This window comes from Pecten maximus, chromosome 17 (genome assembly GCF_902652985.1).
Source record: "Pecten maximus chromosome 17, xPecMax1.1, whole genome shotgun sequence".
NCBI classification, from domain to species: domain Eukaryota; kingdom Metazoa; phylum Mollusca; class Bivalvia; order Pectinida; family Pectinidae; genus Pecten; species Pecten maximus.
In genome coordinates this window covers 28622123-28646745 of record NC_047031.1, presented here as the reverse complement: position 1 = coordinate 28646745, position 24623 = coordinate 28622123, and the positions used below count along the sequence as shown (strand labels likewise).

The 24623-nt window shown below is 40.2% G+C and overlaps 1 protein-coding gene across 1 annotated transcript; it reads left to right on the top strand.

Moving 5' to 3' along the window:
• Positions 1 to 23968: 23968 nt before the first annotated feature.
• Positions 23969 to 24623, top strand: LOC117315368. The gene is made up of 2 exons (XM_033869525.1): positions 23969 to 24013; positions 24212 to 24623. The coding sequence occupies exons 1-2, from the start codon at positions 24008 to 24010 to the stop codon at positions 24563 to 24565; spliced, it is 360 nt and encodes a 119-aa protein (XP_033725416.1). The 5' UTR covers positions 23969 to 24007; the 3' UTR covers positions 24566 to 24623.

The following is a 24623-nucleotide window of genomic DNA, read 5'->3' as shown; positions in this document are numbered from 1 at the left end:
GCATACTGCCGAAGACACCCAGCAGGACACCCCACCCGGTCACATTATACTGACAACGGGCGTACCAGTCGTCCCACTCCTTGTATGCTGAGCGCTAAGCAGGAGTAGAAACTACCATTTTTAAAGACTCTGGTATGTCTCGGCCAGGGGACAGAACCCAAAGCCTTCCTCACAGGGGCGAACGCTCAACTAAAGGCCAAAAGTGAGGCAGTGTCAAGGGAGACGTTAGGAAGAATGGAAGTTGTTAAGAAAGAAGAGAAAAGATAAGATCCCAAAATTAGTCGCCTCCTACGATCATGCAATGGGGGCAGCAGGTACAATTCTTACGCCCTACCTGCAGGGCATCTGATGGACCAAAACTGATGAAAAATCCTAAATGGCAGTGTCCACAACTGAATATACGAATATACCGCAGCCTCCCAAAACACGCATGCGCACTCACCACAGGCATGTCGCACGGAAGGCCGTCCTTAAATGGCCTTAGCTGTTAATAGGACGCTAAACAAAATAAAATAAACCAAACCAAACCACAACTGAATGACTAATTCGGGTGAAAAAACCCACACTGACATTGTCAACGACTAATGGACTAATCCAGGAGAAAAAACACTCGAAGACAGTGTTCACGACTGAGGGTCCGAAAGATCTGTAAAATCTAAAGGACAGTGTCCATGACTGATGGACAAAAGCAGGTAAAACGCGCTATATGTAAGATAAAAGGACTAATCCAGGTGAAAACCCTAAAAAAATGTTTACGACTGATAGGCCAAAGCACGTAAAAAATCCGTGAAGGACAGTGTTGACAACTGATGAACCAAAAGCAGGGGGAAAACCAAAACCTGTACGGTGGTAATATGAAAGCTAGAAACATCGGTTATTGATGCATTTTAGGCTCTACTTACCAGTCTCACACAGAGCTGTATTGTTTCCAGAACATAAGCTTGTGCGCATGTAATGGTTCACCAGTTTAACACATTTTTGTACGGGACATCCATTAGGCTCTTCTTTCAAGTCCTTCCATCTTCCCCATCCGCTATAGACCCACCGTGTATTAAAATGAGTCTTCTCGCATTTCACGTTGTCGTTGAAACGCATGCCAATCCAATATGATCCTTCGCTTCTGTAATTTGAAGATATCTCATATGATGAATACCGTATATATCGTGCTAATTCCATATCAAGCCAATCCTTTTTATAGTTGGCAGCTAGAGTTGCAATAGAAACAGTGACTACCTTCATATAAGGCCGTGATTCTAACTTTAAATTGGTGAAACTCATTCATTTGGTATTATTTTGTATTGTTTTACCGTCCCATCAACAGCTGGTACACTTTTTACCGGAAACACGAATACATTGAGGCACTGTACGCACATCACAGACATGGATATCGCGCACGCGGAAGGGCGTCATCAAGTGACTGAAACTGTTGATAGCGACCTATCAAATCACCTATCAATACGAATGAAATAGATGACCCGTCGCATATAAGCTGCAGATAGGACGTTAAATAATAAAACAAACCGTCGCATATTTTATAGTAATGAACCATAAACTGTTTCTTCTGGGTCTCTTTCGTGATTCAGTAACCATTATTGTGGAAAAACAGGAAAATAACGTATTCTGAAGAGATTTTAAATCAAGATGTCGAAGTGCATAAACCTATCCACTGATTAGTTTGGTTTGGTTTGGTTTATTTTGTTTAACGTCCTAAGTTTGGTTTGGTTTATTTTGTTTAACGTCCTATTAACAGCTAAGGTCATTTAAGGACGGCCTCCCCTGCGTGCGACATGTATGCGTGTGATTAGTGCGTATGTGTGTTTTGGGAGGCTGCGGTATGTTTGTGTTAAGTCTCCTTGTGATAGGCCGGATCTTTTGCCGATTTATAGTGCTACCTCACTGAATCATACTGCCGAAGACACCAAGCAGCACACCCCACCCGGTCACATTATACTGACAACGGGCGAACCAGTCGTCCCACTCCTAATTTGCTGAGCGCTAAGCAGGAGCAGCAACTACCATTTTTAAAGACTCTGGTATGTCTCGGCCAGGGGACAGAACCCAAAGCCTTCCTCACATTGGCGAACGCTCAACTAAAGGCCAAAAGTGAGGCATTGTCAAGGGAGACATTAGGAAGAAGAAAGTTAAGATCCCAAGTTAAGTCGCCTCTTACGATCATGCAATGGGGGCAGCAGGTACAATTCTTACGCCCTACCTGCAGGTAAAAAAAACAAAACATGCTTGACCGATACAACGAGGTATATTGGGGTTACGACAAGCAGGATTATACCGCAGCCGCAAACACATCTATTGAATGGACGTTAACAATACAAAAACAACCAAGTAAACATCGCCCGTGGAGCTAACCACCATGTAATACCAAATCAAAGCAAACCGACGCTTACAATGGGGAAAATTGGTATGAAACGAGTACGATACTCACATGTTAACTTGTGCGTAATTATTAAAAGATAAATTGTTCCACTTTTCCTCACTATCCAGTACAAGAAGGCGGCCGTTATTTCCATGGCAATATTGTTCGGCTTCATCCCAGGTCAAAAGATCCGAACTCAGAACTAGACTCGTGTAGAGAGGCCAGCCAACTAAAATTAAGAAAGAGAAAATACATGATATCAACTTGACATATCTGCCCAAAGAACAAAAATTGATACAATAAGTGTTATGACCACTAAAACATAGGCCTACCCACGGTGTGATGAGTGCGTATGTGTGTTTTGGGAGGTTGCAGTATGTTTTTGTTATGTCTCCTTGTGAAAGGCCGGAACTTTTGCCGATTTAAGGGCGACCTCACTGAAGAATTCTGCCGAAGATACCCAGCAGGACACCCCACCCGGTCACATTATACAGGACACGGATTTTAACTTTAAAATATATATACAAGTCCGACTATCGCTAGAATGTCTAGAGTTCTAAAATGATCGTTCTTGCCAGATAGTTGTTTAATGGGTCAGTTGTTACCTTACTAACGCCAAGCACAGAGCAGAATGTGCCGTTTACATGTTTATATCCCGTCGTTTTCCTCAGAGACGCGAACGCATAATGCATGCAAATTTGTCTAACTAGAGCCCACAATTAATTTCACTTTTCGGCATCAAACTCGATTTGGTCTGGTTTTATTTGTTTAACGTTGTTGATGCATGTGTGTAGTGAGTGCGTATGTGTGTTTTGGGAGGCTGCAGTATATTTGTGTCAAGTTTCCTTGTGATAGGAACTTTTGCCGATTATAGTGCTACCTCAATGAAACATACTGCGGAAGACACCCAGCAAGACACCCCACCCGGTCACATTATACTGACAGCAGGCAAACCAGTCGTCCCGCTCCTAATATGCTGAATGCTAAGCAGTAGAAACTACCCATTACAAAACGACACAATATTGTGCTCTCCCGGTCGAATAGGCGGACTTTCACTTCACCTCACAATATCATCCTACACCCTGGTATACCTTCACCATTATGTTATATATATCGATGGCTCTAAGGAACAGGAGAAAGTATCCGCAGCATATGATTCTGCTAATATCTCTCTTCATGCTGTCTACCTTTTAATGCCTAATTATGACCTCGGCTGTTGATAGGACGTTAAACAAATAAAACCAAACCAAATTATGCAATAGAACCACATCATAAATTGTGTGATGTGCAACAAATTCTTTATCATTTTTTTTTTAAAAGATTTATACATTTTAGCTTTAGTTTGATGTGTGTCTTTCAACCTGGTCCTGTGGCCTTAATCATTCAAATTGTCAGTTCACAGATAAAGGAATAGTACCCATACCTTACACATAACATACTTTTAACAATATTTGATATTGATATAAACTGATGAAGCAGTTCATAATAAATTTGTCTCAAGACCTATTGAGGATTATACCCCCATACACCTCAACATAACTTTATTCAATCCTTATATTTATATTTTTTTGATATTTTGTACAATATTTTGTCTTCGAGAAATAGGGACTTTTCTACATATGGTTAATACTTTTAAGATTTTTTTCGTGAACAAACTTAATAGCGAATTAAAACAAATATTAGTTTTAAAGGAATTTATTTCATATAAATATGATCACTTTTGAAAAGGAATTAAAAAAATATAGTCCAAGCTCGACAAATGTATTCCTACGCCGGACTTGATATAGTTCATTGAAAAAAGACTCGAGTTAACTGTGGTAGGTTCATTGAGTCTGAATTGAGTGGAAATATAAATATTAAATATTGTTTATCATAATACATATTGTTTATAATATTACATATTGTTTATAATAAGACTCGAACGAATGTAAATTTGTCTTACCTCGCAGAAGAAATGCTAACACCGTTACCACTAGCAGGACATCCATTGTTTACCCCTTCTAGAGTCAGGTTTGTAAGCTGTTGATATGTATATTTATATTCTCTACCAAGTTATAAATATTTTATAAAGCTAACCTATCTATGGTGTTTAGTTTCTATTTATAATTAACATCATGAAAATAGCCATTCTAGCTGCACTCTTCATTTAAATATTCAAGGGGTACACATCGACATCGCATTCTTGTAACAATAGGTCCATACCGTTGCTAGGTTTGATTTGATGTTGTAGTCTTTTTACGTCCTATCGACATATTTAGTTATTGACCTCCCCTGTGTGCTAGATGCATGTACGTTGTGCATGTGTATGTGTTTCGGAAGGCTGCGGCATGTTGGTGTTTGTCTCCTTTTTTGTGAAGGCGCAAATATGATGTCGACTATATACCTCACTGAAGCATACTGCCGAAGACATCGAGCATGGCAGCCGTTCACATTATACCGTCAACGGGCGAACCAGTCGTCCCACTAAATTGCGATGCGTTAAGGAGTAACTACCATTTTGTACTTTATTTGGTTTTATTTTTAACTTCCTATGAACAGGTAGGGTCATTTAAGGACGGCCTCCTATGCGTGCGACATTCATGCGTGTGGTGAGTGCGTAGGTGTTTTGGGATGCTGCGGTATGTTCGTGTAAAGTCTCCGTGTGATAGTCCGGAACTTTTGCCGATTTATAGTGCTGCCTCACTGAAGCATACTGCGGAAAACACCCAGCAGTAATAGCACCTACCATTTTTAATAACTCTGGTATGTCTCGACCAGGGGACAGAATCCAAAGTTTACAATTGAAGGCCAAACGGGATGCATTGTCAAGGGAGACATTAGAAAGAAAGTTGTTCAGAAAGAGAGAAAATATAAGATTTCAAATTTAGTTGTCTCTTACGATCATGCAATGTGACTTGCAGGGCACACCATTTTGAACACTCTGGTACGCCTCGACAATGAGACGAGGATTTAAACGTTAACTGCAGACCTATAAAATTTGCATACGTGGTCTGTATTTAAGCTGTTGACATTTAATGGTTGTGCAAATATTTGACGGGAACAATATATTGGGCATTTTCCGAGGAAGTGTTATTGCCATAGTTTCAACTGTATTAGATATTCAAGATGATCATTACCACTTATTGGTATTCCAATTTATTTTAAATTTGTGATTGCTATTGTTATCAGAGGTGTGTTTTTCAAGAAGGCGGCCATGGCGGCCAACCCTGCAGGTAGGGCGTAAGAATTATACTTGCTGCCCCCATTGCATGATCGTAAGAGGCGACTAAATTTGGGATCTTATCTTTTCTCTTCTTTCTGAACAACTTTCTTCCTAATGTCTCCCTTGACAATGCCTCATTTTTGGCCTTTAGTTGAGCGTTCGCTGCTGTGAGGAAGGTTTTTTGGGTTCTGTCCCCTTGCCAAGACATACCAGAGTCTTTAAAAATGGTAGTTGCTGCTCCTGCTTAGCGCTCAGAATATTTGGAGTGGAACGACTGGTTCGCCCGTTGTCAGTATAATGTGACCGGGTGGAGTGTCCTGCTGGGTATCTTCGGCCGTATGCTTCAGCGAGACAGCACTATAAATCGGCAAAAGTTCCGGCCTATCACAAGGAGACTTAACACGAACATACCGCACCCTCCTAAAACACACATACGCACTCACCACACGCATGCATGTCGCACGTACGGGAGGCCGTCCTTAAATGACCCTAGCTGTTAATAGGACGTTAACCAAAATAAACCAAACCAAACCATGGCGGCCATCTTTAATTCCAGACCGATCCGAAAAATTACAACATTCCAAGCAAGTTTCAGCTCAATCCCACCAGTGGAACTTGAGAATCAGTTTAAAGTGTGAAATGTTTACGCACGAGGACGTACGAAGCATAATGACAATAGGGTCATACCGACCCTTCGGGTAAGAGGACTTAATGAATACCTATGAGAAACAAAAATGTTGTACAGGGCCTGACGGAAATCTGTGTATTAAATAATAATATTTCGATAGTAATGGTCGATGGCATCCTTTCAAAAAGGAGTTTTAAATACATCCTATCATCAATTAGTCATTTAAAATAGCCCCTGTATGGATATAGTTTGTTATTGTTTAACGTGCTAAAAAAAACAATGGTCATTTGTGGATTGCCTGTGTAGGTTTGATTTGGGTTGTAATGTTAAGTGCTCTGCAGCAAGGGCGTAAAAATTTTACCAGCTGGGATCTTATATTTCTCCTCTTTCTCTCTTTCTTCTAATGTCTTCTTTGACTCTCCTTTATTTGAGGTGGCCAAGATGTACCAGAGTCTTTAAAAATGGTAGTCGCTAATCCTGCCTAGCGCTCAGCATTTTGAGAGTTGAACAACTGGTTTGCCTACTGTCAGTTTAATGTGACCGGGTGGGGTGTCCTGTTTGGTGTCTTCGGCAGTATGCTTCAATGAGCTAGCACTTATTGATCGGCAAAAAATTCTGACTATCGCACGATTATACTACGCACTCATTACACGCATGCATATCGAACGTACGGGAGGCCGTCCTTAAATGACCACAACTGATGACTAACAAATAATACCACACCAGACATGTAATGACGGCCTTCACTGTGTTGGTTAGGTTTGGTTTGGATTGATTCAATAGCTAATGTCATTTGAAGATGGCATGTGTGGGCTTTGTTTGGTTTGTTTGTATTGTTAACGTCCTATCAACATCATGGGTTTTCAAATTGATGTACTAAGTAGATTGGTATTTCTCCGTCTGTGGCCATGGCCTAAAGCCTTCTTAACAGGGCCAACGCTAAATGAAATGCATATTATGAAATGTAATCGCATCTTACGCTAGGAATCCTCCAACTCAGCCAGCAAGCCAGCAATTGTTAAGCTCTACCTACAGAGAAACACTAGGTACTTAATGAACTGGAAGACTCGACAGACACGCACATCGATAAAACATGCCTCTAAATAATTAATCCAAGATAACGTGACAAATTCGATCGAAGATTCAATATCAGGACGCAAGTTTATACGCTTTCATTCAGTCCAGGTCCGCTACAGTGTGGTATTTTGTGTATATGTAATTCATTTAAATGTACACTACTTGTGTCCTGGTCCGTTACAGTGTGGTTAATGCTGAAATGAAAATAGAACTGCTCATCATCTGATGCCATTCATTTGTAAAAGGTTTTTCACTTCAAACCGACGCCTTAAAATACTATACCCTTGTTTGCTGATCTTGTGTTCGTCAGGGTCTTACATTTCGAGTCATAATTTGTAAGTGAAGTCTGGCAAATAAACAATCTATTAAGACAGCTATATTTTTATGAAAAAATAAATTGAAAAAAATAAATACAAAACATAGCTCAATGTTTAAAATGTGTCAATCTTACCTTGAAAACATTACAATAGCCAGGGGCATGATACACCACGCTTAAATGTGCCATAAGCATCCTTTATTCACCTAGTATCTGCTACCTGACACCGTTTCACCGTTGAAAAGACAGTGATTGATAGTGATTCGAAGGGAGATGATATTGTATAAATATTGTCCGACATGGACACAAAATAAAGTTTTGTTATTAAGCGTAAGAATCGTACCTGCTGCTCCCATTTCATGATCGTAAGAGGCGACTAAATTTGGGATCTTCTCTTTTCTCTTAACAACTTCCTTCTTCCTAATGTCTCCCTTGACAATGCCTCACTTTTTGCTTTAAGTTGAGCGTTCGCCGCTGTGAGGAAGGCTTTGGGTTATGTCCCCTAGCCGAGACATACCAGAGTCTTTAAAAAGGGTAGTTTCTACTCCTGCTTAGCGCTCAGGATATTGGGAAGTGGGACGACTGGTTCGCCCGTTGTCAGTATAACGTGACCGGGTGGGGTGTGCTGCTAGGTGTCTTCGGCAGTATGCTTCAGTGAGGTAGCACTATAAATCGGCAAAAGTTCCGGCCTATCACATAGAGACTTATCACGGAACATACCGCAGCCTCCCTAAACACACATACGCATTCACCACACGCATGCATGTTACACGCACGCAAGGCCGTCCTTAAATGACCTTAGCTGTTAATAGGACGTTAAACAAAATTAACCAAACCAAACCAATGAACCCTTTGAAAAACACATTTGTAAGCTTATCAAGGATTAAGATTAATCTACATTTAAAGCTTAGTTGAAAGTTAAAGAAGGTTTAAATTAATGGACGTTTGAACAACCTGTCCCTGGTTCCGTTTTAAACGGAACTCGGTACCCAGAACCAACTTCAGACTCCCAAAATATTCCTTGAATAAAAGTAGATTTCAAGAGGGAGTGTGTTATTTTAGAAATAATTAACGATGATTCGTGTATTTTGCAGGATATACGAGGAGGAGGATATTTTACAATTAATCAGGCCAGAGTTATTAATTAAAATTGCTAAATATCCGAGTTGTATATCATGCAACAATACACGAGTCAAAGTTGAGTATTTCTATTCTACCATGTACTGTTTAGTTCTGAGATCTACCCCTTCCTAATAGAAAAAACGGCAAAGAAACCATGGGAAATGTGTCGCTACATGGCTGTTACAATTCACAAGAACCGACAAGGCGTGCGTACTAATGAATATTCCAAAGCTGACGTCAATCCCAAGTCGCAAACTCTCAATCCGCCTTTTCACCGTGAAAGACACAAAGAGAAAGACGTGCGAATTCATCTCCTAACACGTTTATTGTAATCGACGCTTTATGTTTATTGTTCTCCAGCTCGTCTACTCTGCTTTGCTCGACATCCATGAACCTGCCCTTTTGACTTGTTTCCAAAACCCTTTCATTGATTTCCATAAATTCAAACAAAACATTGTCGTCGACGTCGTCTGCTGAAAACGAGAACTTTCGGGGATGTCGGCCAGCAATTCATGTAGAAATGCTCTCCAAAGGTTGCCTGTGGCAATTGACCCCACTACATATTGTTTAGCAAAGTCTGCTCTTGGTTGATAGAAATTAACAATCTGGCAAATTTCTCCGTTGTAACATACACGGTCACCGACGTTCAAACTTTTGGGCGCCGCCATGTTTGTTTACAAATGCATGGTTTTTGAGGGGAAAGATTATAACAGCCTTGACTCACGAGCGTGTATTATTGTCACGAGAGTGGATTACTGGCTAATCATACACGGTTTTAAACCAATCAAAATTGGCGTTGCATAGCAGATGTGGTAGAAAAAATGTAACAATTAACTAATTTAAGGTATATATTAACTCTCATTAAAAACCACTTTCCAGTTCTGCCCTGCAGGTAGGCCGTACGAATTGTACCTGCTGCCCACATTGCATGATCGTAAGAGGCGACTAAATTTGGGATCTTATCTTTTCTATTCTTTCTTAACAGCTTTCTTCTTCCTAATGTCTCCCTTGACAATGCCTCACTTTTGGCCTTTTGTTGAGCGTTCGCCCCTGTGAGGAAGGCTTTGGGTTCTGTCCCCTGGCCGAGACATACCAGAGTCCTTAAAAATGGTAGTTGCTACTCCTGCTTAGCGCTCAGCATACTTGGGGTGGGACGACTGGTTGGCCCGTTGTCAGTATAATGTGACCGACCGGGTGGTGTGTCCTGCTGGGTGTCTTCGGCAGTATGCTTCAGTGAGGTAGCACTATAAATCGGCAAAAGTTCCGGCCTATCACAAGGAGACTTAACACGAACATACCACAGCCTCCCAAAACACACATACGCACTCACCACACGCATGCATGTCGCACGCACGGGAGACCGTCCTTAAATGACCTTAGCTGTTAACAGGACGTAAAACAAAATAAACCAAAATAGATACCAGAATAGTCTATTGTGTAGTGACTGGAAATTAGGTACGATAGGTAAATGGGGCAGGTTGTTCGAACGATTATCAAACTGAAGCATCATTCAGCCTTAATGATTCATTAAATATCTAATGATAGATTGGTTTATGAATCATTTAAAATTTGTTGTTTGAAGGGTCATTTAAGTGATCATTAACACATGAAAGTTTAATGAAGACTTAATTAGAACTGTTCCCAATATGGCTAACTAATACCCCCGCAATTCGCATGAGTCAATGGACAAGTGGAACTGTTATTTATAGGCTAACTAAAACTAGAACTGTCGTCCAGAGGGCCAACTCATACCCCCGCTCGTGCAACCCCCATCGTTACTATGTGTTCATTTATACAATAAACGAGATATACAGTTAAATCGCACTTAGTCGTATTCAGTTTTCTTGGTTACCCGAATGTTTTTTTTATCTATATTGTGAATAAATTGTTGTACATGACATTATGAAATTATTTCACATGAGAAAATCTTTTCAATTGATCAATTTATAACAAGGAAAAAATTAAAAAGGTTATGAGAAAGGTAAAGTGTGAATGGGATTTATTCAAAACATTATGACGTGATATAGATTACGCACATCTACAATGTATAAGGATTATTGTCATGAAGTTTCGTTGAAATCGTTGTCAGTATAATGTGACCGGGTGGGGTGTGCTGCTGGGTGTATTCGGCAGTATGCTTCAGTGAGGTAGCACTATAAATCGGCAAAAGTTCCCGCCTATCACAAGGAGACTTAACACGAACATACCGCAGCCTCCCAAAAACACATACGCACTCACCACACGCATGTATGTCGCACGCACGAGAGGCCGTCCTTAAATGACCTTAGCTGTTAATAGGACGTTAAACAAAATAAACCAAACCAAATCGTTGAAATCAGATAAGTAGTTTAGAAGAAGTAGCCGGTACATCGTTGCGTCAAACTCGCCCAAAAAACAAGCGCTGGCTACCATGGTAACCAAAAAATTACGACGTGATATAGATCACGCACACCTACAATGTATAAGGATTATTGTCATGAAAAAACTAAGTTCTGTGCCCTGGTTACCATGGTAACCATAAGAGGAGTAGACCAAAAAACTAAGTTTTGTGCCCTGGTTACCATGGTAACCAAAACATTACGATGTTATATAGATTACGCAAATCTACAATGTATAAGGGTTATTGTCATGAAGTTTTGTTAAAATCAGATAAGTAGTTTAGGAGAAGTAGCCGGTACATCGTTGTGTCAAACTCGCCCAAAAAACTAAGTTTTGTGCGCTGGTTACTATGGTAACCAAAAAATTACGACGTGATATAGATCACGCACACCTACAATGTATGAGGATTATTGTCATGAAAAAACTAAGTTCTGTGCCCTGGTTACCATGGTAACCATAAGAGGAGTAGACCAAAAAACTAAGTTTTGTGCCCTGGTTACCATGGTAACCAAAACATTACGATGTTATATAGATTACGCACATCTACAATGTATAAGGGTTATTGTCATGAAGTTTCGTTGAAATCGGATAAGTAGTTTAGGAGGAGTAGCCGATACATCTTTGTGTATACAGACGGACGGACAACCTGATTCCAGTATACCCCCCCCCCCCCCCCCCCCCCCTTCGTTGCAGGGGGTATAATAACATATTTCTGAAATTCAGAATGGCTGGAATAGGTGCTGTTCATAATAAAGATAATTTAGTAACAAGTTTTGTTGAAATCAGTCCATAAGTTTTGGGAGAGTTGTCTAGACAATAAAAACGGGTCAACCGGTTTAAGAGTTGTCCGGACAAGATGTGTCTACAGACGGACAGACAACCCGATTCCAGTATAATGACGGATCCACATTGAAACAATCATATTAACTGTGGGGATTTCCCCTTCCCATAATGCAACCTGGGTAACATCCTCGAGACTAGTAAACATCCAAGATGTCAAAGAGGGCAAGAGGAAAGAATTTTGATACAGTTATGCTACTAAAAGAGCTAGTTGAAAAGGACATCACCATAAAAAAACTCAAAATTGACTTACACAGTTACAAATATGAGAAACAGGCCAAATGGGAGAAGAAAGCAGAGAAGATATGTTTTCTTGGGAAAGGTGTTAGTTAGGGGTGTAAAAGATGTCAAGACTAAATGGTCCAACATAACAACTGTGGCGAAGAAAGAATTTTCTGCTCACTCAACCTACAGGAAGGGTACTGAGGGTTGACCTCCAAAACCAATGTATGTCGTTGTTGAGAAAGTGGTCAATATCTTTTAAGGTTTGGTTTGGTTTTATTTTTCTAAATATCCTATTAACAGCTGAGGTCACCCAACCGGTTACATTATACTGACAACGGGCCAACCAGTCGTCCCACTCCCAAAATGCTGAGCGCTAAGCAGGAGTAGCAACTACCATTTTAATGACTCTGGTATGTCTCGGCCAGGGGACAGTACCCAAACCCAACAGTAGGTACAATTCTTACGCCCTACCTGCAGGGCAGAAACTTTATTGTAGAATCTGACTATCTGTATATATGAATTCATCTGTATTCATAGCTGTAATTATGACAAAAATAATGGCTGGATACTACAACAAAAGCTGATTATGGATAGACAACGCATTGTTGTCGGCAATAAAATCAACTCTTTTGTAATTAAGGAAGATGGCTTCGTCTACACCAGCCAGTAAGAAAAGAAAAGTGTTACTTTAACGGGGTCTAATTTTATCATATTTTATCATTTTATGTGTTAAATGTGATATTTGTGTTCATGTGTCTGTTTAATTGTGTCCAGATTGTATTGTATAAATGTTGGTTCGTTTATTGGTGTTACATGATACAGGGTGTTTTATGTTTTCTGCGTTATATCTTGCTGTATTTTGTGTTACAGTTTACGCCCTGTGTTCTAAGTCCAAAGTCTATATCCTTTTCTTGTGTTTTATTGGTCACTATGTTTATTTCCTTTGTTGGTCAGTTTTGGCGGGAGAGTTATTGTTCGGACAGTTAAGACTCCTGTCGGTCAAGCTGACAACATGCATATTCCTTATCCAGTGTTTTCAGACAGGATAAAGTTACTATTATTTTCCATTATTTCTGATAAGTAACATTTTTATAAGTAAAGCTAATTTAGATAAGTATAATTAATTATTTTCTTATTTCTATAATTTCAATCATGGAGCTAGAAATAAATAAGTTGATAGTTTTGGAAATGGTTATTTTGATTCTTGTGATATATCTATTTGTAATCAGATTATATGTAGTAGTAAACAGTTATTTGTATTATTTTAGAATTTACAGCAACTGGGCAGAGAACGTGGCAGTATTATGAGTAGAATGGCTCTGTGCCACACACTGGTATATAATATATCTTATTTATGAATTGGTTAATGTTATATTTATGTAACTTAATTTCCTAGATTATTTCTATAGCTGTAATTCTTATGAATTTAAATGTGATGTTATGATACTTCTTAGTTATTATTGATATCATTTAATTGAAGTCAATGAATTCGTAAATCTTTAATATCTTAAAGGTTATATCTATTGTTATAGTTTAGTAATTATATTTGAAATGGAATTATTGATGTGAATTAAACTAGCGAGTTATCTCCCTTAGTTATGTATGTGTGTGTACGTTCTTCTGTTCGTCCTTCTTAGTGTTTAGTATATTTTTATATATTTATTGCAGAGTGATTCGTTTGCGTTCTCGTTCCCGTTCTCTACAACACGTACATGTGCTTTGTGTGAATCCTTGTCGAATTCAGAATAAATAACTCATTATTTTTACAACCGGCTTTTCTACTGTTTAACTCTTGAACAGAAAATCGATGTTTTAAAACTAAATCATAACGGTGGTAGTGCAAGGAGTATTGCATCTGAATTCAACGTCGGAACACAAATTCAGAACATTGTAGTAAACAATGAGAACATTGAAAAACTGTTAGAGAAGGAACAAACAGCAATAGAAATATCGTCACAGAAGGCCGATGTCTGTACCCTGTTCTCAACGAAAAAGGGTATGAATGATTTACAATAGCCAGGGCAAACAAAAAAACAAAACAAAAAACATTCCCATTATGGATAGACTTATTCAAGAGAAGGTCATTAGTCTGTCCATGGAAATGCATTACGATGATTTAACCGCCAGAAATGGATTACTGCATCGGTTTCAAAAAAGGCATTCTATAAAGTGGTGAGGTGGCAGATGCTTCTGGAAATGTAGTGATTTGTTGGAAAAAACGTTTGCACACAAATATGGAGGGTTATGAATTGAAAAACTCGTTTAACTGTGATGAAACCGGGATGTTTTATCGGATGTTGCCTGAAAGGTCGTTCTGTAAAAACAATCCCAGTATAGTGAGGGTAAGCAAGCTAAAGGACGTTTCACAGCTTTATTGTGTGCAAGTGCTACAGGGGGAAAAGAGAAGCCGTTAGTTAAAGGCAAAGCCGAAAAAAAACGTTGTTGCAAAGGGATAAATAAACTCCCGTCTGGGTTTACAAGAAAATGTATTTGACACATGGCTCCATCATTTTAATCTCAAAACGAGGATATAAAACAAGAAAGTGCTGCTGCTCCTTGACAACTGTAGTTTACACCCGGATAGAAAATCTCAACTTCATCTCAAAATTCTCACCATAATAAAGGACCGGCAGGAATCAGACACACTTATCGAACAAGCACAAAATGACAAGAAGGCATACATGATAAAAACAACACTTGGTTTGGTTTATTTTGTTCAACGTCCTACTAACAGCTAAGGTCATTTAAGGACGGCCTCCCGTGCCTGCGACATGCATGCGTGTGGCGAGTGCGTATCTGTGTTTTGTGAGGCTGCGGTATGTTCGTGTTAAGTCTCCTTGTGATAGGCCGGAACTTTTGCCGATTTATAGTGCTACCTCACTAAGGCATACTGCCGAACACACCCAGCAGCACACCCCACCCGGTCACATTATACTGACACAACACAACAGAAATCTCAACTTCATCACAAAAATCTCACCAGCATAAAGTTCATGATCCAAGAACAGAATTTTTCTAATGACTAATTGATTACGTCAAGTAGGAATCATATTCACATATTTGTATTTATTGATATTGATCATGTGTTCAAATAAACACACATCACAATGTACTTTTGTTAAATTTCAGTTTTTTCCTTATAGCTATGGATGACTGTCGAAAGAGTTCGTTAGGTAAGCAGGACACCTGTATACAGTCTAACCATAGTAGGTCGCTGTAGTATGGCGCCGTACTGAATGACCATCTTCAGGTCCGTTGTAAACAGCGGCAACATATATGATGTCAGTGACTCCTTTCTGTGTAATTGCACAGTTTTGCAACACTGTACAAGCTTTTCCAACAATGGAATTTGTTTGAGGGAAACTGATATATCTTGGTTATCTTCATAGCCGTTCTCAAATCGGGCTATTCCAGGTGTAGTGCGTGCGTCACTGAAGTTACGATTATGAGATCACATGGCAAATTACGTATGTAAAATGCAAACTTAGTTATTATTTTGCATACTTTGGTTGGTTTTGTTTTGTTGATGGATTTTGTTTAACGTTCTATTAACAGCTAAGGTCATTTAAGGACGGCCTCCCGTGCATTGTGCATACCCTTTCAGGTCTAATTTCTCCATGCAAAACTTGAAAACGCCTTTTCCACACTCCAATCCTTGTGCGTTTATGAATTCGTTGTATCGGTCCTGTTGAGTTGTGGCTGGCACCAGGTTATGCGTCATTAAGTATTTCTGTCAGACATAGCCACTGTCGTCTAATATCAATCCATCAGCCAAAGTCCTGTAATCAATCTCTAGATACTCCCTGACGTCCGACATACGAAATATATATGGCTGTCATGTGAAGAACTTGGACATCTTGCGACCAAGTTTGTGAATTTCTCTGTAAGTCGATGATAATTTGCTTGTGTATTGTAACTATGTTTTAACGAGATCAGCTTTATAGGACATAGGGAAATTCGATTTTTAGCCCACCATCATCAGATGGTGGGCTATTCAAATCGCCCTGCGTCCGTGGTCCGTCGTCCGTCCGTCCCTCCGTCCCTCCGTCCGTAAACAATTCTTGTTATCGCTATTTCTCAGAAAGCACTAAAGGGATCTTTCTCAAATTTCATATGAAGGTTCCCCTTGGTGCCTAGTTATGCATATTGCGTTTTGAGACCAATCAGATAACAACATGGCCGACAGGCAGCCATCTTGGATTTTGACAATTGAAGTTTGTTATCGCTATTTCTGAGAAAGTACTGAATGGATCTTTCACAAATTTCATATGTAGGTTCCCCTTGGTGCCTAGTTATGCATATTGCGTTTTGAGACCAATCTGAAAACAACATGGCCGACAGGCAGCCATCTTGGATTTTGACAATTGAAGTTTGTTATTGCTATTTCTGAGAATGTACTGAAGGGATCTTTCTCAAATTTCATATGTAGGTTCCCCTTGGTGCCTAGTTATGCATATTGTGTTTTGAGACCAATTCGAAAACAACATGGCCGACAAGCAGCCATCTTGGATTTTGACAATTGAAGTTTGTTATCACTATTTCTGAGAAAGTATTTAAGGGATCTTTCTCAAATTCCATATGTAAGTTTCACTTGGTGCCTAGTTATGCATATTGCATTTTGAGACCAATCAGAAAACAACATGGCTGACAGGCAGCCATCTTGGATTTTGACAATTTAAGTTTGTTATCACTATTTCTTAGAAAGTACTGAATGGATCTTTCTGAAATTTCATATGTAGGTTTCCCTTGGTGCCTTGTTATGCATATTGCGTTTTGAGACCAATCAGAAAACAACATGGCCGACAGGCAGCCATCTTGGATTTTGACAATTGAAGTTTGTTATCACTATTTCTGAGAAAGTACTGAATGGATCTTTCTGAAATTTCATATGTAAGTTTCCCTTGGTGCTTAGTTATGCATATTGCGTTTTGAGACCAATCTGAAAACAACATGGCCGACAGGCAGCCATCTTGGATTTTGACAATTGAAGTTTGTTATCACTATTTCTGAGAAAGTATTTAAGGGATCTTTCTCAAATTTCATATGTAAGTTTCCCTTGGTGCCTAGTTATGCATATTGCGTTTTGAGATCAATCTGAAAACAACATGGCCGACAGGCAGCCATCTTGGATTTTGACAATTGAAGTTTGTTATCGCTATTTCTGAGAAAGTTTTTAAGGGATCTTTCTCAAATTTCATATGTAAGTTTCCCTTGGTGCCTCGTTATGCATATTGCATTTTGAGGCCAATCTGAAAACAACATGGCCGACAGGCAGCCATCTTGTATTTTGACAATTGAAGTTTGTTATCTCTATTTGAGAAAGTACTGAAGGGATCTTTCTCAAATTTCATAAGTAGGTTCCCCTTGGTCCCTTGTATTGCATTTTTGGACCAGTCTGTCCTGAAAACAACCTTGCAAACAAACAGCCATTATCGTTAAATCTCAAATTTCTTATATAGCTAGGATTCCCTTGTTTGAAAAGTACTGGAGGGATGTCTCAATTTGCACAGATTAGTAAAATGAAGGGAAAAGTAGAGAAAAGATCAATCTGACATGGAACCTATGAAGATCATTCAATGGTGGGCGCCAAGATCCCTCTGGGATCTCTTGTGACAATTGAAGTTTGTTATCGCTATTTCTCAGAAAGTACTGAAGGGATCTTTCTCAAATTCCATATGTAGGTTTCCCTTGGTGCCTAGTTATGCATATTGCATTTTGAGACCAATCGAAAAACAACATGGCCGACAGGCAGCCATCTTGGATTTTGACAATTGAAGTCTGTTATCGCTATCTCTCAGAAAGTACTGAAGGGATCTTATTCAAATTTCATATGTTGGTTCCCCTTGGTGCCTAGTTATGCATATCGCATTTTGAGACCTATCGGAAAACAACATGGCCGACAGGCAGCCATCTTGGATTTTGACAATTGAAGTTTGTTATCGCTATTTCTCAGAAAGTACTGAAGGGATCTTTCTCAAATTCCATATGTAGGTTCCCCTTGGTGCCTAAATATGCATATTGCATTTTTAGACCAATCGAAAAACAACATGGCCGACAGGCAGCCATCTTGGATTTTGACAATTGAAGTTTGTTATCGCTATTTCTCCGAAAGTACTAAAGGGATCTTTCTCAAATTTCATATGTATGTTCCCCTTGGTGGCTAGTTATGCATATCACATTTTGAGACCAATAGCAAAACAACATGGCCGACAGGCAGCCATCTTGGATTTTGACAATTGAAGTTTGTTATTGCTTTTTCTCAGAAAGTACTGAAGGGATCTTTCTCAAATTTCATATAAAGGTTCCCCTTGGTGCCTAGTTATGCATATTGCATTTTGAGACCAATCGGAAAACAACATGGCCGACAGGCAGCCATCTTGGATTTTGACAATTGAAGTTTGTTATCGCTATTTCTCCGAAAGTACTGAAGGGATCTTTCTCAAATTTCATATGTATGTTCCCCTTGGTGCCTAGTTATGCATATCACATTTTGAGACCAATAGCAAAACAACATGGCCGACAGGCAGCCATCTTGGATTTTGACAATTGAAGTTTGTTATTGCTTTTTCTCAGAAAGTACTGAAGGGATCTTTCTCAAATTTCATATAAAGGTTCCCCTTGGTGCCTAGTTATGCATGTTGCATTTTGAGACCAATCGGAAAACAACATGGCCGACAGGCAGCCATCTTGGATTTAGACAATTGAAGTTTGTTATCGCTATTTCTCCGAAAGTACTGAAGGGATCTTTCTCAAATTTCATATCTATGTTCCCCTTGGTGCCTAGTTATGCATATCACATTTTGAGACCAATAGCAAAACAACATGGCCGACAGGCAGCCATCTTGGATTTTGACAATTGAAGTTTGTTATTGCTTTTTCTCAGAAAGTACTGAAGGGATCTTTCTCAAATTTCATATAAAGGTTCCCCTTGGTGCCTAGTTATGCATATTGCATTTTGAGACCAATCGGAAAACAACATGGCCGACAGGCAGCCATCTTGGATTTTGACAATTGAAGTTTGTTATCTCTATTTCTCAGAAAGTACTGAAGGGATCTTTCTCAAACTTTTTTGTAAGTTCCCCTTGGTCTGTTGTTCTGCATATTGCATCTTGGGACCAATACGAAAACAACATGGCCGCCTGGCAGTCATCTTGGATTTTGACAATTGAAGTTTGTTATCGCTATTTATCAGAAATTGCTGAAGGGATCTTTCTGAAATTTCATTATTAGGTTCCCCTCTGTGCCTAGTTATGCATATTGGATTTTGAGACCAGTCAGAAAACAACCTGGCTGACAGGCAGCCATCTTGGATTTTGACAATTGAAGTTTGTTATCGCTATTTTACAGAAGGTACTGAAGGGATCTTTCTCAAATTTCATATGTAGGTTCCCCTTGGTCCCTGGTGTTGCATTTTGGGACCAATCCGAAAACAACATGGCCGACAGACAGCCATTATCGCTAAATCTTAAATTTTATATATAGGTTCCCCTTGTTTGAAAAGTACTAGAGGGCTGTTTCTGAATTTACACAGATTAGTAAGACTTAGAGGAAGGGAAAAGTAGAGAAAAGATCAATCTGACATGGAACCTATAAAGATCATTCAATGGTGGGCGCCAAGATCCCTCTGGGATCTCTTGTTCAAACTTCTGTTATAAATCGGCAAACGTTCCGGCCTATCACAAGGAGACTTAACATGAACCTACCGCAGCCTCCCAAAAAAAAACATACGCACTCACCGCACGCACGGGAGACCGTCCTTAAATGACCTTAGCTGTTAATAGGACGTTAAACAAAATAAACCAAACCAAATTAATTTGAACAAACTTGGAAGCCCTTAACCCTCCAAACCAAACCAAATATTAAAAAGCAATAATGAAACAAGTTTTATCCCATAACTACGCTTGTTTCACAACTGATATGGCACGTGTTAAAGATCGTAGCAGTGTGCTATTGTTTTTAGCTCACCTGGACCGAAGGTCCGGTGAGCTTATGCCATGGTGCAGCGTCCGTCGTCTGTCGTCCGTCGTCCGTCGTCCGGTGTCCGTCGTCCGTCCGTCAACATTTGCTTCAAATCGCTACTAGTCATCAAGTTCTTATTGGATTTTGACCAAATTTGGTCAGAAACATAAATGGTGACTCTGACCCCCAAGGGGCCTGAGGGGCGGGGCCCAATAGGGGAAATTGAGGCAATTCCTTTAAATCGCTACTAGTCATCAAGTTATGAATGGATTTGAACCCGATTTGGTCAGAAACATTCTTTGGGGAAGGGGAACAGATTTTGCATAAATGGTTACTCTGACCCCCAAGGGGCCAAAGGGGCGGGGCCTAATGGGGAAATTAAGGCAATTCCTTTAAATCGCTACTTGTCATAAAGTTATGAATGGATTTTAACCTAATTTGGTCAGAAACATCCTTTGGGGAAGGGGAACAGATTTTGCATAAATGGTGACTCTGACCCCCAAGGGGCCAAAGGGGCGGGGCCTAATGGGGAAATAGAGGTAATTCCTTCAAATCGCTACTAGTCATAAAGTTATGAATGGATTTGAACCCAATTTAGTCAGAAACATCCTTTGGGGAAGGGGATCAGATTTTGCATAAATGGTGACTCTGACCCCCAAGGGGCCTGAGGGGCAGGGTCCAATAGGGGAAATTAAGGCAATTCCTTTAAATCGCTACTAGTGATAAAGTTATGAATGGATTTGAACCCAATTTGGTCAGAAACATCCTTTGGGGAAGGGGAACAGATTTTGCATAAATGGTGACTCTGACCCCCAAGGGGCCAAAGGGGCGGGGCCTAATGGGGAAATAGAGGCAATTCCTTTAAATCGCTACTAGTGATAAAGTTATGAATGGATTTGAACCCAATTTGGTCAGAAACATCCTTTGGGGAAGGGGAACAGATTTTGCATAAATGGTGACTCTGACCCCCAAGGGGCCTGAGGGGCAGGGCCCAATAGGGGAAATTAAGGCAATTCCTTTAAATCGCTACTAGTGATAAAGTTATGAATGGATTTGAACCCAATTTGGTCAGAAACATCCTTTGGGGAAGGGGAACAGATTTTGCATAAATGGTGACTCTGACCCCCAAGGGGCCAAAGGGGCGGGGCCTAATGGGGAAATAGAGGCAATTCCTTTAAATCGCTACTAGTGATAAAGTTATGAATGGATTTGAACCCAATTTGGTCAGAAACATCCTTTGGGGAAGGGGAACAGATTTTGCATAAATGGTGACTCTGACCCCCAAGGGGCCAAAGGGGCGGGGCCTAATGGGGAAATAGAGGTAATTCCTTCAAATCGCTACTAGTCATAAAGTTATGAATGGATTTGAACCCAATTTGGTCAGAAACATCCTTTGGGGATGGGGAACAGATTTTGCATAAATGGTTACTCTGACCCCCAAGGGGCCAAAAGGGTGGGGCCCATTAGGGGAAATAGAGGTAATTCCTTCAAATCGCTACTAGTCCTAAAGTTATGAATGGATTTGAACCCAATTTGGTCAGGAACATCCTTCAGGGAAGGGGAACAGATTTTGCATAAATGGTGACTCTGACCCCCAAGGGGCCAAAGGGGCGGGGCCTAATGGGGAAATAGAGGTAATTCCTTCAAATCGCTACTAGTCATAAAGTTATGAATGGATTTGAACCCAATTTGGTCAGAAACATTCTTGGGGGAAGGGGAACAGATTTTGCATAAATGGTGACTCTGACCCCCAAGGGGCCTGAGGGGCGGGGCCCAATAGGGGAAATTGAGGCAATTCCTTTAAATCGCTACTTGTCATAAAGTTATGAATGGATTTGAACCCAATTTGGTCAGAAACATCCTTTGGGGATGGGGAATAGATTTTGCATAAATGGTGACTCTGACCCCCAAGGGGCCAAAGGGGCGGGGCCTAATGGGGAATTAGAGGTAATTCCTTCAAATCGCTACTTGTCATTAAGTTATGAATGGATTTGAACCCAATATAGTCAGAAGCATTCTTGGGGGAAGGGGAACAGATTTTGCATAAATGGTGACTTTGACCCCCAAGGGGCCAAAGGGGCGGGGCCACATATGGGAAATAGAGGTTATTCCTTTAAATCACTACTAGTCATAAAGTTATAAATGCATGTTGTAAACTCAGAGAGTCTGGACTTCATTATTTCTTTAAAGCAGTTGGGATCCCCACGCTATAACCATAAATAGCATTGTTTGAGGTTAACAAACAAAAGGAATTGAACATGAACATTATTTTGACATTTGGTCAAATCCAACCAGGTGAGCGATACAGGCCCCATGGGCCTCTTGTTGTTTACACACCGCGGTGTGTAACCACTTTCAGAGCGTCAGATTGGCTAACTCTGACCTGCAACAGTTCTGATTGGCTAACCTCTGACGTTTGACCCCGGACTACTTTTTACCCAGCGCGTGTTGTTTTGTTGTCGTCTGTCAATCAAAAAACGTCAACATGGCCACGTTTTTAGACTTGCCGGTAATCAACATTGGCGATACAGTGACTGTCATGGGTAAGAAGGGTGTCGTACGGGAAAAGTCGAATAATCTGGGGTTTGAATCCTTTGATATTCAATTTGATGACGGTAAAACATGTACGGAGGCAAGATATCGGATTGATGTACCTAAATCTGTCCCCCCCCCCCCCCCCCCCCCCCCCCCCTGTCCCTGGTACGTCCGCTGTCGCTCAACCAAAACAGAAAACAAATTTAGTCACAGAGTCTAAAGAGCTATCTAACGATAACGGTTCTGATATGGAACTGTACAATTTGGATGTAGATAAATTTATCGAAGAACAAAACAAAACCACTGCACGGAAAACGGAAAATGATATGAGAAATCTGTCGGATTTCCTGAAAACACAACTGAAGGAATGTCGCTAAATTGAACATATTCCTCCAAATGATTTGTGCAAATTGCTGTGCATTGTCTTTGTTAATATGACGAAAAAAGACGGCGATGATTATGAACCGAGCACTGTTCGTGGCATCGCTGCCAGTATAGATAGATATCTTCGCCAAAAAAGTTATGGTTTCAGTATCGTGAATGATAGTATTTTTTCTAAACTTCAAGAAGTTATCAAAACCAAACAGAAGAAATTAAAACGTTCTGGCAAAGAAATTTAGAACACCGTGCAGATCCAATCACTGATGAAGAGATTGATCGCCTTTTTGAATTCGATCAACTTGGTAGTAAAACACCAGATGCCTTGTTGAGGACAGTCTGGTTTTTAAATACAATTCATTTCGGTATGCGCGGTGTAACTGAACATCACAACATGAAATGGGGCGACGTGAAGTTGTGTTTGGACACAGACAACCGAGAGTATCTGGAATACAATGAACGTCAGACGAAAACTCGTCCCGGTTCAAACCCAAGGAATGTTCGGGCGATCCCCCCTAGGGCATGGGCGACACCCACAAACCCTGACAAATGTCCTGTAAAATATTATAAAATGTACAGTAACCATCGGCCGGCAGCCTGTAGTGGACCAGAAACGCCATTTTACATTGCGACAAACACAAACACCGAGAAATCGGAGAAATGGTTTAAAAACCAGCCTATGGGAGTGAACAAGTTGTCGAAATTCATGCCTTCGATGGCAGTGAAAGCAGGTAGGATTACATAAAAATAAATACGATTTGTCTCCATCTCCCTTCGTTCATATCACGGTTTGTCGTATATTTATTTTTAAAATTGCCAATGTATATTAAATATGCACAATGGTTACCCAGTTTATGCGCTTTTCTCATAGGCCTCAAAGTAAAAGGGGAAACTGGGAAAAGGTTGACCAACCATTCGGCCAGGAAATACCTTGTCCAGAAGTTGAACGACAGTGGTATAGCGCCTACACAAATCATGCAGGTATTAAAAATTTAAAACACATTTAACAAACACCATCTTCTGACTTACCTTTAATATGAATTTATATCCCAAACACAAAATATAAAATTCCATATTATTTTTTTATCACTAGTTTTGTGGAAGGCCTAAATTCAAAAAGAGATCTCGGATCAACTCAACTGACAGATTTCCTAATGCACGATTTTTTTCCCACTGTAGATCTCCGGACACAAAAATGTGCAAAGCATTAACGCATATTCGACGTTGAACTCTCAACAACAACGGACAATTTCGAATATGTTGTCCTCTGATTATGGCAGCAGTGCTAGCTGTCCTGTGATCCCATCAGCAATGAATACCGAAACTACACGTGTCACCAGCTCCACCATGACCAGTGCCATGACAGTAGGCCAGCATTCCACCTCTATCTCCAGAAAGCCTGCAGATACGCGTCTTCCTTGTGGTGTACTGAATGGACAGATCTTCGGGGGGACTTTTAACATCACAGTTAACAATAATTACATTGCTGCAAAGTCCAGGAAACGTCCCATTATCGAATCGGACAGTGATTAAGCTTGTAGCTGGTAGTTTCGACCTGGAGCGCGGTGTCATCTTTGTAACGCGGAGTGAT